This window comes from Drosophila virilis, chromosome 5 (assembly GCF_030788295.1).
Source record: "Drosophila virilis strain 15010-1051.87 chromosome 5, Dvir_AGI_RSII-ME, whole genome shotgun sequence".
NCBI lineage: Eukaryota > Metazoa > Arthropoda > Insecta > Diptera > Drosophilidae > Drosophila > Drosophila virilis.
This window is the reverse complement of record NC_091547.1, coordinates 8,152,817-8,166,698: the sequence shown is the minus strand read 5'-3', so window position 1 is coordinate 8,166,698 and position 13,882 is coordinate 8,152,817. Positions and strand designations below refer to the sequence as shown.

Below are 13,882 nucleotides of genomic sequence, written 5' to 3'. Positions count from 1 at the left end.
TGGGGGCAAAGTGCAAAGCAACAACTCGCAAAGCTTAACGCGCACTACACGCGCTGAGAGCGCGTCAAAGAGAGCGCAACTAGAGAGTAAAAAAGCGCCAATATAAAATGTTATCTTTTAAGAAACTGTTACAAAGCAATTAAGAGTTTAATATGTACAAGAAGAGATAGCATTAACTGACCAATAAGAGAAGAGCGTTTATATGTTGGACTTCATAAATGGTCCCAGGTGCTCGTGGAAGCTCTTTGGCACCGACTTCTGGTTCATGGGCGCCTTCAAGGCCGCATCGAATATTCGCTCGTAGGCATTGCCATCGAAGGAGCCCAAAGTGGAGTTCAATTGCTCATCGCAAAAATCGAAGCCATCCACGATGGACACCGCCTCGGGCCGCAGTTTGCTCAGCGCCGTCTCCAGACGTGCCTGCAGCTGGCAGAGATCCGCGTCCGTCAAGTGGACAACTCGCAAAATATTACTCATATTCTTCAGAGTGATATTGACCAGGTACAGCTCCAGCAGTTGCTCCAGCACGCGGTTCAGTGCAGACGAACGCGCCTTGGACTTTGGCCCAGTTATCTCGGAGAGGAAAGAGTAGAGCACAAAGGCGCGACTATGCAGCTAAAGAAAACAAGATTATATGATAATCTTCAGAATGCTGAGAATAGGTGACAATAACATACCTCAGCTGCCTGGGCTATTTCTATGCCCGTGTGGTTGGAGGCCACCTCCTCGGACTCGCCATTGGCCAAACGCTTCGCTAGGCTGTTGAAGGCGATGCGTGTCTTGCTGTGGAAGGCAAATACCAGGTAATCTCTTGAGATTATCCACGCATTTTAACAACTCACTTGGCGGCAGCGAATTGCATCGCCTTCACCATGTTCTCCCAGCTGCCTGTCCAGGTACCAAATTCGGGATTCCGCTGCACGTCCGCCAAGTAGCTGGCGGTGGGCGCCAAGGGAGCGCCGCTTTGTGCCGCTCTCCAAGATTTCATCAGGAAGCGACCGATCTGGAGCAGCAGCACCGTGTTCTCGCCCTCGTAGGTGCACGCGGCGGTTGCACTCGCATAAAGATTGGCCAAATTGGCCGAGGCTAGATAACCGTGACCACCACACGCCAGTCGCAGTCGCTCGATTCCCTCAGTGGAATCAGTGGAGGAAATCACCTTCAAGGCGCACGAGAGTGCGTGCAGCTCGGGCAGACGCTCGTATTTGCCCTGGTCTATGTCCTTGGTGGTCACATTGAACAGATCCGAGAGATAGTTTGAGGCCAGGCGATGGGCCAAGCTAGTGGCTATTTCCGGGAACACTTTAAGCTGCTGCGTAACGTGATCTATGATCTGCGGCTCGGGCAATCTGCAAGGCAGGAGTTGATTCATTTATGTGAATGGATTAGGCTTAGAATGTTGTACTTGGGATCGATGGGACTCTGTCGGCGCACAGCGGAGTAGCGAGTGGCAATAGTTGCTCCAATGGCCAGAAGCAGAGCCGCGTTGCGGGCAATGATGCAGCGCGTGGAGACCATGGCAAAATAAGCGAGAGCATCCACTGGACTCTTTACATAGCTGCCATCGCGTTGAACCTGGGCGTGGCGCATCATCATGCGGCTGCGAGGAATGCGCACGTTCTTCATGCCCAAGAAACCGTTGTTGACGCCCAGGAAGCCCATCTTCTTGCCAATCTCGCCAATGTGCACGCCCGGCCTTGGCTCGAATGTGTCCTCTTCGCGCACCTGCACGTAGAACAAGTGGGGTCCCTTCAGCTGGCCATCGATATACAGCTGCGCCATGACCAGGCTATAGTTGGAACTGTGACCCACTGAAAGAAGAGCAGCATTAGACATTGAGAAAACACTGCTTTGGATAGTACTCACAGCCGCCGGGCCACCACTTGTAGGAGGAAATGGTGGGCGTGTTCAGGACAAACTCATCCGTTTCGCGATCGAAGTCGGCGCGTGTCTCCAGGCCTCGCAGATATGTTCCATGACCCAGTTCCGTCTGGGCATAGGCGGCGGTCACTTCGAAGCGTTCCAGACGCTTGCCAAACTCCTCGTACTGCTCGGGTGTGCACTGTGCCTTCAGAGCTTTCACTACCATTACGTACATCACGCCAAAGGGATTGCCAGCCAGGTGCAGGCCCCACATTTCCGGCTCCTCAAAGAGAGTGCTGCAGCAAAATGAGAGAAATTAAAAGAGAATTTACACATAATTTAACATTTACTCACGGCCAATATTCGTTGCCGCCAGGATTTCGCTCTGCTTGCAGCTGGCGCAGCTTTTTCGCCACGTTGATGCTGCTTTTGACGGCGAATTCACACATATCCTCATGCGACTTGTAATACAGCTGGGCGTACTCAGCGCGATCAATGTCCTTATACATATACTCTTCTACAAATAGAAAGAGAGAGAGAGAGAGAGAGAGAGGGTAAAAAAGTGCACAGTCAGCATTAGTTGTAATCTTAAATGTGCACCGAACGGAGACATATCTTTTTTTTTATATGTTCCCAGACCTAATCAGTGCGAAGAACAGTGAATATTTAATAGTGCTTCAAAGGCCACTTGCAGATTATGTATAAGATTCAGTATACGTTAGATTCATTTGTTAAAAGTCAAGCTTTGTGTATAAAAGAGCAACGGGCACATATTTTACCAAAGCTTTTTTCACATCAACTTACTGACGCTTCTCTTAAAGTTTAGTTTATCTGCGCCGCCCGCCCACCAGGCCGCAAATTCTTCGCTGCTGAAGCTGGCCGCATCGCGTTCCTTTTGCAGATCTGGATTAACTGTAGCAGGAATTACGCTTTTTGAAGACATATTTACTGCAGTGTATAAGAATTAACTTTCGGTTTTTTTTTTGCACAAACTTTGCTTTAAATATCAACCACTCGCCACCTGCTGCGGATCACAACTGACGCCTCTTGCAAAAAATTTGAACTTATATATGAATTCCACCAAACTTTGGAATCTGTCTCTCACTCTCTCTTTTTGGCTTTCTCACTGATAGGAGAGTCTAAGAGTTGTGCTCATGACATAATTATTGGAGCAACAGCTTTGCAGTCAAAGAGCTTTTAAGATAAGGCAACAGCACGTGCATTCCCATACATATGCAAGTATGCTTATGTGTGTGTGTATATGGATGTGCGTATGTTATTAATCTGTTCGCTTGCTCTATTGGGGTAGGTTGCGTATGCAGTTGCTCTGCACTGTGGCGCCACCTAGCGTTTTTGAAATGCAACTGTGTTGACAATTCATTCAAAATAAAACCGTTAAGCACCATCAATAAAATAAACTTAAATGGAAACGTGAAAGGGTTATCTTCGGCACGCCGAAGATTTAATACCCTCGCAGAACCAACCTTTTCATAATGCTCATTGTGCTTTACCCGCATCTAAGAAGTACAGGGAAAATAGTTAATGCTGATTATCTTCAAGATATCTTGAAAAACAAAAAATTTTCCATACAACTTAATTTTCGACCGATCGTTCCTATGGCAGCTATATGATAAGCTGGTTCGATGTTAATAGGATTTGGCAGACACATGGGGAGCTAAGTAAAACTAATAAATGCCCAGTTTGGTCAAGATATTTAAATATTGAGTGCAACAGAAAGGGCCACTTTTGTCAGTTTCAAAAACAGGTTGCTTTAAAACTAAGACACTAGTTCGCATAGAAACAGACAGACGGACTGACGGACATGTCTGTATCGACTCGGCTATTGGTACTGATCAAGAATATATATAATTTATGGGTCTCCTCTGCAAGGGTATAACAAAATTAAAAAGAAATAAATATACCTTATTTTAAATATTATATGTTCGATTTCATAAACGGACCCAAATATTCGTTAAAGCTTTTTGGAACCGATTTTCTGTTCATGGGCGACTTTAAAGCCGCATCGAAGATCCGCTCGTAAGCATTGCCATCGAAGGAGCCCAAAGTGGAACTCAATTCCCCATCGCAAAAATCGAAGCCATCCACGATGGAAACCGCCTCGGGGCGCAGTTTGCTCAGCGCCGTCTCCAGACGAGCCTGCAGCTGGCAGAGATCCGCGTCCGTCAAGTGGACAACTCGCAAAATATTACTCATATTCTTCAGAGTGATATTGACCAGGTACAGCTCCAGCAGTTGCTCCAGCACGCGGTTCAGTGCAGACGAACGCGCCTCGGACTTTGGCCCAGTTATCTCGGAGAGGAAAGAGTGGAGCACAAAGGCGCGACTATGCAGCTAAAGAAAACAAGATTATCTTCAGAATGCTGAGAATAGGTGACAATAACATACCTCAGCTGCCTGGGCTATTTCTATGCCCGTGTGGTTGGAGGCCACCTCCTCGGACTCGCCATTGGCCAAACGCTTCGCTAGACTGTTGAAGGCGATGCGTGTCTTGCTGTGGAAGGCAAATACCAGGTTATCTCTTGCGATTATCCACGCATTTTAACAACTCACTTGGCGGCAGCGAATTGCATCGCCTTCACCATGTTCTCCCAGCTGCCTGTCCAGGTACCAAATTCGGGATTCCGCTGCACGTCCGCCAAGTAGCTGGCGGTGGGCGCCAAGGGAGCGCCGCTTTGTGCCGCTCTCCAAGATTTCATCAGGAAGCGACCGATCTGGAGCAGCAGCACCGTGTTCTCGCCCTCGTAGGTGCACGCGGCGGTTGCACTCGCATAAAGGTCGGCCAAATTGGCTGAGGCTAGATAACCATGACCACCACACGCCAGACGTAGTCGCTCGATTCCCTCGGCGGAATCAGTGGAGGAAATCACCTTCAAGGCGCACGAGAGTGCGTGCAGCTCGGGAAGACGCTCGTATTTGCCCTGGTCAATGTCCTTGGTGGTCACATTGAACAGATCCCAGAGGTAGTCGGAGGCCAGGTGAAATGCCACACTGGCTGCTATTTCCGGGAACACTTTAAGCTGCTGCGTAACGTGGTCTATGATCTGTGGCTCGGGTAATCTGCAAGACAGGAGTTTTGTTAGTTATACATGTGGCTGGATTAGGTACAGAATGCGGTACTTGGGATCGATGGGACTCTGTCGGCGCACGGCGGAGTAACGAGTGGCAATGGTGGCGGAAATGGTCAGCAGCACAGCCACTTTGCGGGCAATGATGCAGCGCGTGGAGACCATTGTAAAGTAGGTGAGAGCATCTACAGGACTCTTAACGTAGCTTCCATCCCGAAGCACCTGGGCGTGGCGCATCATCATGCGGCTGCGAGGAATGCGCACGTTCTTCATGCCCAAGAAACCGTTGTTGACGCCCAGGAAGCCCATCTTCTTGCCAATCTCGCCAATGTGCACGCCCGGCCTTGGCTCGAATGTGTCCTCTTCGCGCACCTGCACGTAGAACAAGTGGGGTCCCTTCAGCTGGCCATCGATATACAGCTGCGCCATGACCAGACTATAGTTGGAACTGTGACCCACTGAAAGAAGAGCAAAATTAGAGATTGAGAAAACACTGCTTTGGATAGTACTCACAGCCGCCGGGCCACCACTTGTAGGAGGAAATGGTGGGCGTGTTCAGGACAAACTCATCCGTATCGCGATCGAAGTCGGCGCGTGTCTCCAGGCCTCGCAGATATGTTCCATGACCCAGTTCCGTCTGGGCATAGGCGGCGGTCACTTCGAAGCGTTCCAGACGCTTGCCAAACTCCTCGTACTGCTCGGGTGTGCACTGTGCCTTCAGAGCTTTCACTACCATTACGTACATCACGCCAAAGGGATTGCCAGCCAGGTGCAGGCCCCACATTTCCGGCTCCTCAAAGAGAGTGCTGCAGCAAAATGAGAGAAATTAAAAGAGAATTTACAGATAATTTAACATTTACTCACGGCCAATATTCGTTGCCGCCAGGATTTCGCTCTGCTTGCAGCTGGCGCAGCTTTTTCGCCACGTTGATGCTGCTTTTGACGGCGAATTCACACATATCCTCATGCGACTTGTAATACAGCTGGGCGTACTCAGCGCGATCAATGTCCTTATACATATACTCTTCTGCAAAGAGAAAGAGAGAGAGAGAGAGAGAGAGAGAGAGAGAGAGAGAAGAGAGAAAGAGAAATCAGCATTAGTTGTAATCTTAAATGTGCACAGGAAGGAGACAAATCTTTTTTTATAAGTCTAGACCTTATCAGTTCGAATCAGAGCGGAAGGGCAGTGTCTGCACCTAAGACCGGATACCTGAGATAACGGTTATCGTTGAATTTATTTATCGTGAATATTTAATAGGGCTTCAAAGGGCAATAGCATGTTATATATAAGATTTAGTACGGCTTACGATGAATTTGTTTACATCGAGCTTTGCGTAAGGAAGAGCTTAATTCACATAAACTTACTGACGCTTCTCTTAAAGTTTAGTTTATCTGCGCCGCCCGCCCACCAGGCCGCAAATTCTTCGCTGCTGAAGCTGGCCGCATCGCGTTCCTTTTGCAGATCAGGATTAACTGTACTAGGAATTACGCTTTTCGACGACATTTTTAAGCAAGGATATAAAATATAACTTTTGTTTATGTTTTTACAAATTTTGCAACCACTCGCCACCTGCTGCGGATCACAACTAACGTCTCTGGCAAAAAAGTTGAACTTATATGTGAAATTCAACCAAACTTTGGAATGTCTCTCTCTCTGTCTTTCTTTCTGGCTCTCTTGCTGATAAGAGAGTCTAAGAGTTGGGCTAGTTGTGCGTATGTTATGAATCTGTTCGCTTTCTCTATTGGGGTAGGTTGCGTGGGCAGTTGCTCTACACAGTGGCGCCACCTAGCGTTATTGAAATGCAGCTGTGTTTGTTGACAATTCATTCAAAATAAAACCGTTAAGCACCATCAATAAAATAAACTTAAACGGAAAACAAATTGAAAAGAAAGAAATATACCTTATTGTAAATATTATATGTTCGATTTCATAAATGGACCCAAATGCTCGTGAAAGCTTTTTGGAACCGGTTTTCGGTTCATGGGCGACTTCAAGGCCGCATCGAAGACTCGCTCAAGGACATTGCCATCAAAGAAGCCCAAAATGGAATTCAATTGCTCATCGCCAAAATCGAATCCATCCACAATGGCCACCACATCGGGTCGCAACTTGGTCAGCGCCGCCTCCAACCGTGCCTGCAGCTGGCCCAGATGGACATCCGTCAAGCTGGCAACCTGTAAAACAAACGAAAATGAAGCTAACTTCGTAAGGAGCAAGGAGATTGGAACTCACTCTGAGTATATCGCTCATGTGCTTAAGTGTACCATTGACCAGGTACAGCTCCAGCAGTTGCTCCAGCACGCGGTTAAGAGCGGAGGTGCGTGTTTTGGACTTTGGCCCAGTTACCTCGGTCAGGAAATTGTGGCATACAAAAGCGCGAGCATGAAACTATACAAAAATGTTAGAAATAAGTCACTGATATTGCCAAGATTTAATGGAAGGGTACCTCAGCTGCCTGGGTGAGCTGAATGCCCGTGTGACTCGCGGCTACCTTCTCCGATTCGCCCTTATCCATGCGATTGCATAGACTCCTAAGGGCCAGACTCGTTTTGCTAATGAATACAATAAAATACAAGTTTACAAAGAAGATTAGCCAATAGCTTCCACAACTCACTTGGCGGCAGCCAGCTGCATCGCATTCACCATATCCGCCCAGCTGCCTGTCCACACTTTGAAATCGGCATTTTGCTGCATGCCAGCTAAGTAGCTGGCGGTGGGTGCAAGAGGAGCGCCGCCTTCTGCTGCTCTCCAGGATTTCAGCAGAAAGCGACTAACCTGGAGCAGCAGCACCGTGTTCTCGCCTTCGTAGGTGCACGCGGCAACTGTATTCGCATATAGATTGCCCAAATTGGATGCGGCAAGGTAGCCAAGACCACCGCAGGCCAGACGCAGTCGCTCAATGCCCGCGGCGGAGTCGTTGGAGCTCATAACCTTCAAAGCGCATGAGAGTGCGTGCAGCTCGGCCAGACGCTCGTAGTTGCCCTGGTCTATGTCGCTGGAGGTCACATTGAACAGATCCCAGAGGTAGTCGTAGGCCAGGCGAAGGGCCAAGCTAGTGGCTATTTCCGGGAACACTTTCAGTTGCTGCGTTACGTGATCTATGATCTGCGGCTCGGGCAATCTGCAAGGCAGTAATTGGGTATATTTGCCAGTTAACTTGGCTTCGGGTTGCGGTACCTGGGATCGATGGGACTTTGTCGACGCACCGCCGAGAAGCGAGTGGCAATGGTGGCCGCCGTGGCCAGCGACAAAGTCGTGTTGCGTGCCACAATGCAACGTGTGGCAAGCATTGAAAAGTAGGTGAGTGCATCCACTGGACTCTTTACGTAGCTGCCATCGCGTTGAACCTGGGCGTGGCGCATTAGCATACGGCTGCGTGGGATGCGCACGTTCTTCATGCCCAGAAAACCATTGTTGACGCCCAGGAAGCCGATCTTCTTGCTCAGCTCGCCAATGTGTATGCCCGGCCTGGGCTCGTGTGTGTCCTCCTCTCGCACCTGCACGTAGAACAGGTGAAGTCCCTTGAGCTGATCATCGATATACAGCTGCGCCATGACCATTGCATAGTTGGAACAGTGACCCACTGCAAGAAAATCAGGATTATAGGCTTAACAAACATATTAACCAGCTTCAAATTGCACTCACAGCCGCCGGGCCACCATTTGTAGGAGGAAATGGTGGGCGTATTCAGGACAAACTCATCCGTGGCTCGATCGAAGTCGGCGCGTGTCTCCAGGCCACGCAAATGGCTGCTGTGGCCCAGCTCCGTCTGGGCATAGGTGGCGGTCACTTCGAAGCGTTCCACACGTGCGCCAAACTCCTCGTACTGCTCGGGTGTACACTGAGTCTTCAAGGCACGCAGCACGACCATGAACATCACGTGGAAGGGATTGCCTGCCAGGTGCAGGCCCCACATTTCCGGCTCCTCAAAGAGAGTGCTGCAGCATATTAAGAGAGATTAAGAGAAAATTAACATATAAGGAAACGTTTACTCACGGCCAATATTCGTTGCCGCCGGGATTTCGCTCCGACTGCAGCTGGCGCAGCTTTTTCGCCACGTTGATGCTGCTTTTGACGGCGAATTCACAAATATCCTCATACGACATATAAAACACTTGAGTGTACTCATCATAGTCGAAATCCTTGTACATGTACTCTCCTGTGAAAGAGAACAGTTGTCAGTGGATTGTGCAAGAGAATATTTCCTTCTATTACTATAACTGTAAAAACTAGCCAAGAGCGAGATAGAGAGTCTAAAGATATGTATATGGGCAAATGGTTCAAGTTCAAGACTTATTTGATTTATTCAAAGTCTAAGTTTACGAGCATGAAGAATGGCAAAAATAAAAATTAGTTTTCGATCATATTTCAAGTTTATAGCGTTTCGGGATCTATGCAGCTAAATATTTGAGAATATATTGAGTATTGTCGGTATCCTGCTTTGTATCCAAAGCAAGATTATCATCAAATCATATCCGATTGCCTTTGCAATTAGTCTCCGCCGGGATTACATTTAAGGTTATGCTTCGGTTTTGACCAATTCCCTTGATATAACATAGATAGAACTTACTGACGCCTCTATTGAACTTGAGTTTCTCTGCACAGCCGGCCCACCAGATCGCAAATTCTTCGCTGCTGAAACTGGCTCCGTCTCGTTCCCTTTGCAGATCGGGATTCACGGTTTTGGGTATAATGCTTTTTGATGGCATTTTAAGAATTGACTTTCAATAGGCCTCTTAAGTGCAAGCGCTCGACAGCAGCTGTCGATCAGAACTGAAGTCGCGGCGAAGTGCATTCAACTTATATACAAAATTGCAGCTTTTTTTTTTGCTCTCTCTCTCTTTCTCTTATACGCTTCATCAGTGGAGTTGAGTGCAATAAAGTCTTATACTCAATGTATAAGTCCGAGCAGTGCGAGCTTTGCGCTCAAAATGGTTTAAAATATGAACACATACATGCACACAATCGTATTAATACTTCATTGTGGTAGGCTACGTTTGATGCTAATAAACCAAATGCACACTTATAATCAATGCCTCGAGTTTTCCCTAATCAGTTTCCCAATTCGTTTTTATGTTTAGATAATTTAGCATATTTTGCCTGCAAAATTATTAACCGTTGCACTGCACACGCCATCTGGCGTTAATTTCGTGTAGCGATATTTGAGCGCTGGCCCAGACACGAGTAGACTTGCATGAAACCGATGTACAATTTGACTGTGTTATCAAGCGATTGTATCGTGCGTGGGACTTACTTGAGTTATTTGTAAACAATGGCAACAAACTTCAATGTCGGGATCCTGGGGCACGTGGATAGCGGCAAAACCACATTGGCGCGTGCGTTGAGCTCCATATCCAGCACGGCGGCCTTTGACAAGAATCCGCAGTCCGTGGAACGTGGAATAACACTCGATTTGGGCTTTAGTGCACTTGTCTTGGAATCCTCCGCTGGCCCGAACGATGGGCAACAAATGCAGTTCACATTCGTGGACTGTCCAGGACATGCATCCCTTATACGCACCATCATTGGAGGTGGGTGGTGATCAGCTGCCGGCACGAGATTTGTGCTGAAGCATCTCATGTTTGCAGGCGCACAGATCATCGACCTGATGCTGCTCGTGGTGGACGCACAGAAGGGCCTGCAAACGCAGACGGCGGAGTGTCTGGTCATTGGCGAGCTGCTCGACAAGAAGCTGCTGGTGGTCATTAACAAAATCGACGCACTGCCGCCGGAACAGCGCGCAGCCAAGCTGGAGAAGCTGCAGAGCAGGCTGCGCAAGACGCTGGCGGGCACAAGCTTCGGCGACCAGGTGCCCATCTACAGCGTGTCCGCGCTGGCGGGCACAAACATCGCGGAGCTGCGTGCCGGTCTGAGCGCCGTCCACCAGATGCCGCAGCGCCAAGTGGATGCACCGCTGCTCATGTATGTGGACCATTGCTTTGCCATCCGGGGCCAGGGCACCGTCTGCACGGGCACGCTGCTCCAGGGACGCGTTGCCGTCAACGAGAATGTGGAGCTGCCGCTGCTGGGCGAACGGCGCAAGGTCAAGTCCATTCAGATGTTCCGACAGCCGGTGCAGAGCGCCCGTGCTGGCGATCGCATTGGGCTCTGTGTGACCCAATTCAATGCCAAGCTAATGGAACGCGGCATCGTTGCCCAGCCGGGCTATCTGAGATCCGTTTACGCCGTGTGCGTGCGAGTCCAGCCAATACGCTACTACAAGCAGGCGATCCGCTCGAGGAGCAAGCTGCACATCAGCGTGGGCCACGACACGGTCATGGCCAGCCTCACGCTGTTCCGGGACGAGGCCGCCCGCCCGGACTTTGACTGCAGCAGGGAATACGCGTACGTGGAACAGCTGTTGCCGGCGGAGTCAAGCTCCAGCGAATGTTGCTTTGCGCTGCTGCAGTTCGAGACGCCCGTGCTGAGCATATTGGGCGGCACGCTGATTGCCTCCAAGCTGGACATGGATGTGCACAGCAGCAGCTGCCGCCTGGCGTTCTGGGGCCGCATCGCCTGGCAGACGCACAGCGTCAACTACCAGAGCGAGGAGCTGCCCCGGCTGCGCATATACAAGCGCAAGGAGAAGCAGGGCCAGGTGCAGCGCGTGGTCAGCAACAGCGAGATCATCGTACAGAATCTCTTCAAGAAGGAGGCCAATCGCGACATGTACGTGGGCAAGCGGGTGCAGCTCTCCTCGGGCGAAACGGGCTGCATTGAGCGCACTTTTGGGCAGACTTCCAAGGTGTGCATTGTGTTCCGTGATGGCATATCGAGTGAAACGCTGGAGCGGCTCAAGTCGGAGCAGGCCAAGGAGGTGCGCGTGTTGTTGAATTGCAAGAAATATATATTTAATAAACAGGCGGGACTGTTTCAATAAGAACTAATTAGTTTTTATTTCACAAGTTATTTTGGCGCAATTTTTCGCTAGCGCCATCTGTTGAAAGTTGATCTAAACGGTCGTCAGTCTGTCATTTTGCAACACTGCATTTATCGACCGACCACCGCAAAGTTGAAACAAGAAGAAGAGCGTACACAAACAAAACAAAAGTTCTATGCAAAATTATAAGCATAGTTGCTTAAGCATTGCCATACAATAGATATATATACAAAAATTCAAAATGTTATGGTGCATAGTGTTGCTGCTGCTGCTTTGCAGTGCGGCAGAAACAGAACCCGTCACTGTGGACTGCAGCGAGCTGCTAATGGGGCAATTTATGTGCCCTGATCCCGCCAAGAATCACATAGATCCCAAGACACAGCAGCTGCGCGGCTGCACCAAGCAGAACAGAGCGCGCGTCTGGTGCATAGCGGCCAATGAGATCAACTGCACCGAAACGGGCAACTCCACCTTCACGCGGGAGATGCCCTGCAAGTGGACGTAAGTGTAAACAACTCGAAATTGCTAGCCGGCTCCTAGTTTGATTATTTTATTTTTTATGCAGCAATGGCTACCACTTGGACACAACCCTATTGTTGTCGGTATTCCTGGGCATGTTCGGTGTGGATCGCTTCTATTTGGGCTATCCAGGCATCGGTCTGCTCAAGCTGTGCACGCTGGGCGGCATGTTTCTGGGCCAGCTGATAGACATAATATTGATTGCGCTACAGGTGGTTGGACCTGCCGATGGATCTGCCTACGTTATACGTATGTGTACACAAATAGTTGTCAATATTGTACAGTCGATATATCTTTCAACCATTTTCAGCTTACTATGGAGCTGGGATCAGCATTGTGCGCAGCGATAATACGACGTATCGCTATTGCAATCAACTCTATTGCATGCAGCAATGAAATTAGGGAATGCTGGTTTAGCTATGCCAGAGCCTTTGGTCATAGCTGAAGATCAGCCTAAACTAAGCAACGACTGTTGAACTAGAATATATTTACCAATTGTAGTTATAAATCTAGACTATTAGCTTCAAGAATTGTTGTATTTTTAACTAAACATAAGTCTACTAATGTAATAGTAACATGTACATATATATAAACAAATTGTTGGCAAAAGCAACGCTAAACTTAAACCTGAATTGTGCTGGCAACTTTCAGTGATGTCGTTGATGATGATTTCGGGATAGCAGCATGCGGCAAGGACAACAAAAATAATTGGGCAAACTTGTACTTTGATCGCTTTCAACATGAACATTCGCAGCGCGTCAGAGCTTAGTCAACGGACGACTCACTGGCGCAGACTCCGTGCAGACTGACTGTAATCAACGCAGATGGCGGCGACTGTGGCCCCGGATAGGGGCAAAGCGGGCTGCGAGTCGCGATTGCGATTGCGCATGCTGTATGTACGTTCTGTGGGCCTTTCATCTGATTGGCATTTCCGAAATAATCAGCAACATTGCATCGACAACGGCACGAAATGAAGAAAACAGAAAAACAACAACAACAACAAGTTGCCTGAAAATGCGTCGCTTGTTCGATTTAATTGCCATGGCCAATGTTTGGGGTCGCGTGTAATTCAATGCCTTTTAATTAGGCACTCAATTAAGGCAGATTCGCGACTTCAGAAAGCAAAAGCAAGACCCAAAATATGTTCAATGAAAGCAAAAAAAAAATAAACACCATTGCATGCAAAATGTATGTAAGGCACAGTCACAGTTGGCGAGTCAGTGGCTGTCAAACTGTAGCATATTGCTCATACGCACGGTGGGTGGCTCATTGTGGCTTATTGTGGCTATTGTGCTAACAATCATGTGTTGTTTACTTACACAGCCACGCCCATACTCCCGCCCTCCCCCCCTCTCTCTCTCTTGCGCTCACTCCTTCTGTCTGCTTCGCTGCCCTGCCACTTGCCCAGCAGCCCCTTCTGTCTGCCTCTCAGCATGTGTCCAGTTTCAATTAGCCAACTTGACAGCCAGTTGCAAGTCTGTTGTTATATGTAGCTATTAGCTGTGACTATTGTTGTGTTTGTTGTCGTTGTTG

The 13,882-nt window shown here is 48.7% G+C and overlaps 5 protein-coding genes across 6 annotated transcripts; 2 read left to right on the top strand and 3 right to left on the bottom strand.

Moving 5' to 3' along the window:
• Positions 1 to 103: 103 nt before the first annotated feature.
• Positions 104 to 2,905, bottom strand: LOC6624763 (acyl-coenzyme A oxidase 1). Its single transcript, XM_002050691.4, has 7 exons — positions 2,668 to 2,905; positions 2,218 to 2,380; positions 1,867 to 2,159; positions 1,406 to 1,811; positions 843 to 1,349; positions 678 to 783; positions 104 to 615 (listed from the first exon to the last, which is right to left on the bottom strand). The coding sequence occupies exons 1-7, from the start codon at positions 2,804 to 2,806 to the stop codon at positions 199 to 201; spliced, it is 2,031 nt and encodes a 676-aa protein (XP_002050727.1). The 5' UTR covers positions 2,807 to 2,905; the 3' UTR covers positions 104 to 198.
• An 877-nt stretch (positions 2,906 to 3,782) lies between these two features.
• Positions 3,783 to 6,706, bottom strand: LOC6624764 (acyl-coenzyme A oxidase 1). Its single transcript, XM_002050692.3, has 7 exons — positions 6,315 to 6,706; positions 5,814 to 5,976; positions 5,463 to 5,755; positions 5,002 to 5,407; positions 4,435 to 4,941; positions 4,270 to 4,375; positions 3,783 to 4,215 (listed from the first exon to the last, which is right to left on the bottom strand). Exons 1-7 carry the CDS (start codon positions 6,451 to 6,453, stop codon positions 3,799 to 3,801), a joined length of 2,031 nt encoding a protein of 676 aa, XP_002050728.2. The 5' UTR covers positions 6,454 to 6,706; the 3' UTR covers positions 3,783 to 3,798.
• LOC6624765 (acyl-coenzyme A oxidase 1) lies at positions 5,837 to 9,720 on the bottom strand. 2 transcript variants are annotated; one of them, XM_002050693.4, is made up of 9 exons: positions 9,521 to 9,720; positions 8,947 to 9,109; positions 8,596 to 8,888; positions 8,128 to 8,533; positions 7,565 to 8,071; positions 7,397 to 7,502; positions 7,183 to 7,338; positions 6,851 to 7,124; positions 5,837 to 5,976 (listed from the first exon to the last, which is right to left on the bottom strand). In XM_002050693.4, the coding sequence occupies exons 1-8, from the start codon at positions 9,657 to 9,659 to the stop codon at positions 6,864 to 6,866; spliced, it is 2,031 nt and encodes a 676-aa protein (XP_002050729.1). In that variant the 5' UTR covers positions 9,660 to 9,720; the 3' UTR covers positions 5,837 to 5,976; positions 6,851 to 6,863. The 2 variants fall into 2 exon arrangements, with proteins under 2 accessions (XP_002050729.1, XP_032291919.1); XM_032436028.2 differs by lacking the exon at positions 5,837 to 5,976 and having other exon boundaries at positions 6,761 to 7,124.
• Positions 9,721 to 10,197: 477 nt separating this feature from the next.
• eEFSec (eukaryotic translation elongation factor, selenocysteine-specific) lies at positions 10,198 to 11,833 on the top strand. The gene is made up of 2 exons (XM_002050694.4): positions 10,198 to 10,481; positions 10,539 to 11,833. The coding sequence occupies exons 1-2, from the start codon at positions 10,223 to 10,225 to the stop codon at positions 11,828 to 11,830; spliced, it is 1,551 nt and encodes a 516-aa protein (XP_002050730.1). The 5' UTR covers positions 10,198 to 10,222; the 3' UTR covers positions 11,831 to 11,833.
• A 142-nt stretch (positions 11,834 to 11,975) lies between these two features.
• On the top strand, positions 11,976 to 12,981 carry bisc (TM2 domain-containing protein 1 biscotti). Its single transcript, XM_002050695.4, has 3 exons — positions 11,976 to 12,331; positions 12,396 to 12,598; positions 12,660 to 12,981. Exons 1-3 carry the CDS (start codon positions 12,072 to 12,074, stop codon positions 12,743 to 12,745), a joined length of 549 nt encoding a protein of 182 aa, XP_002050731.1. The 5' UTR covers positions 11,976 to 12,071; the 3' UTR covers positions 12,746 to 12,981.
• Positions 12,982 to 13,882: the final 901 nt, after the last annotated feature.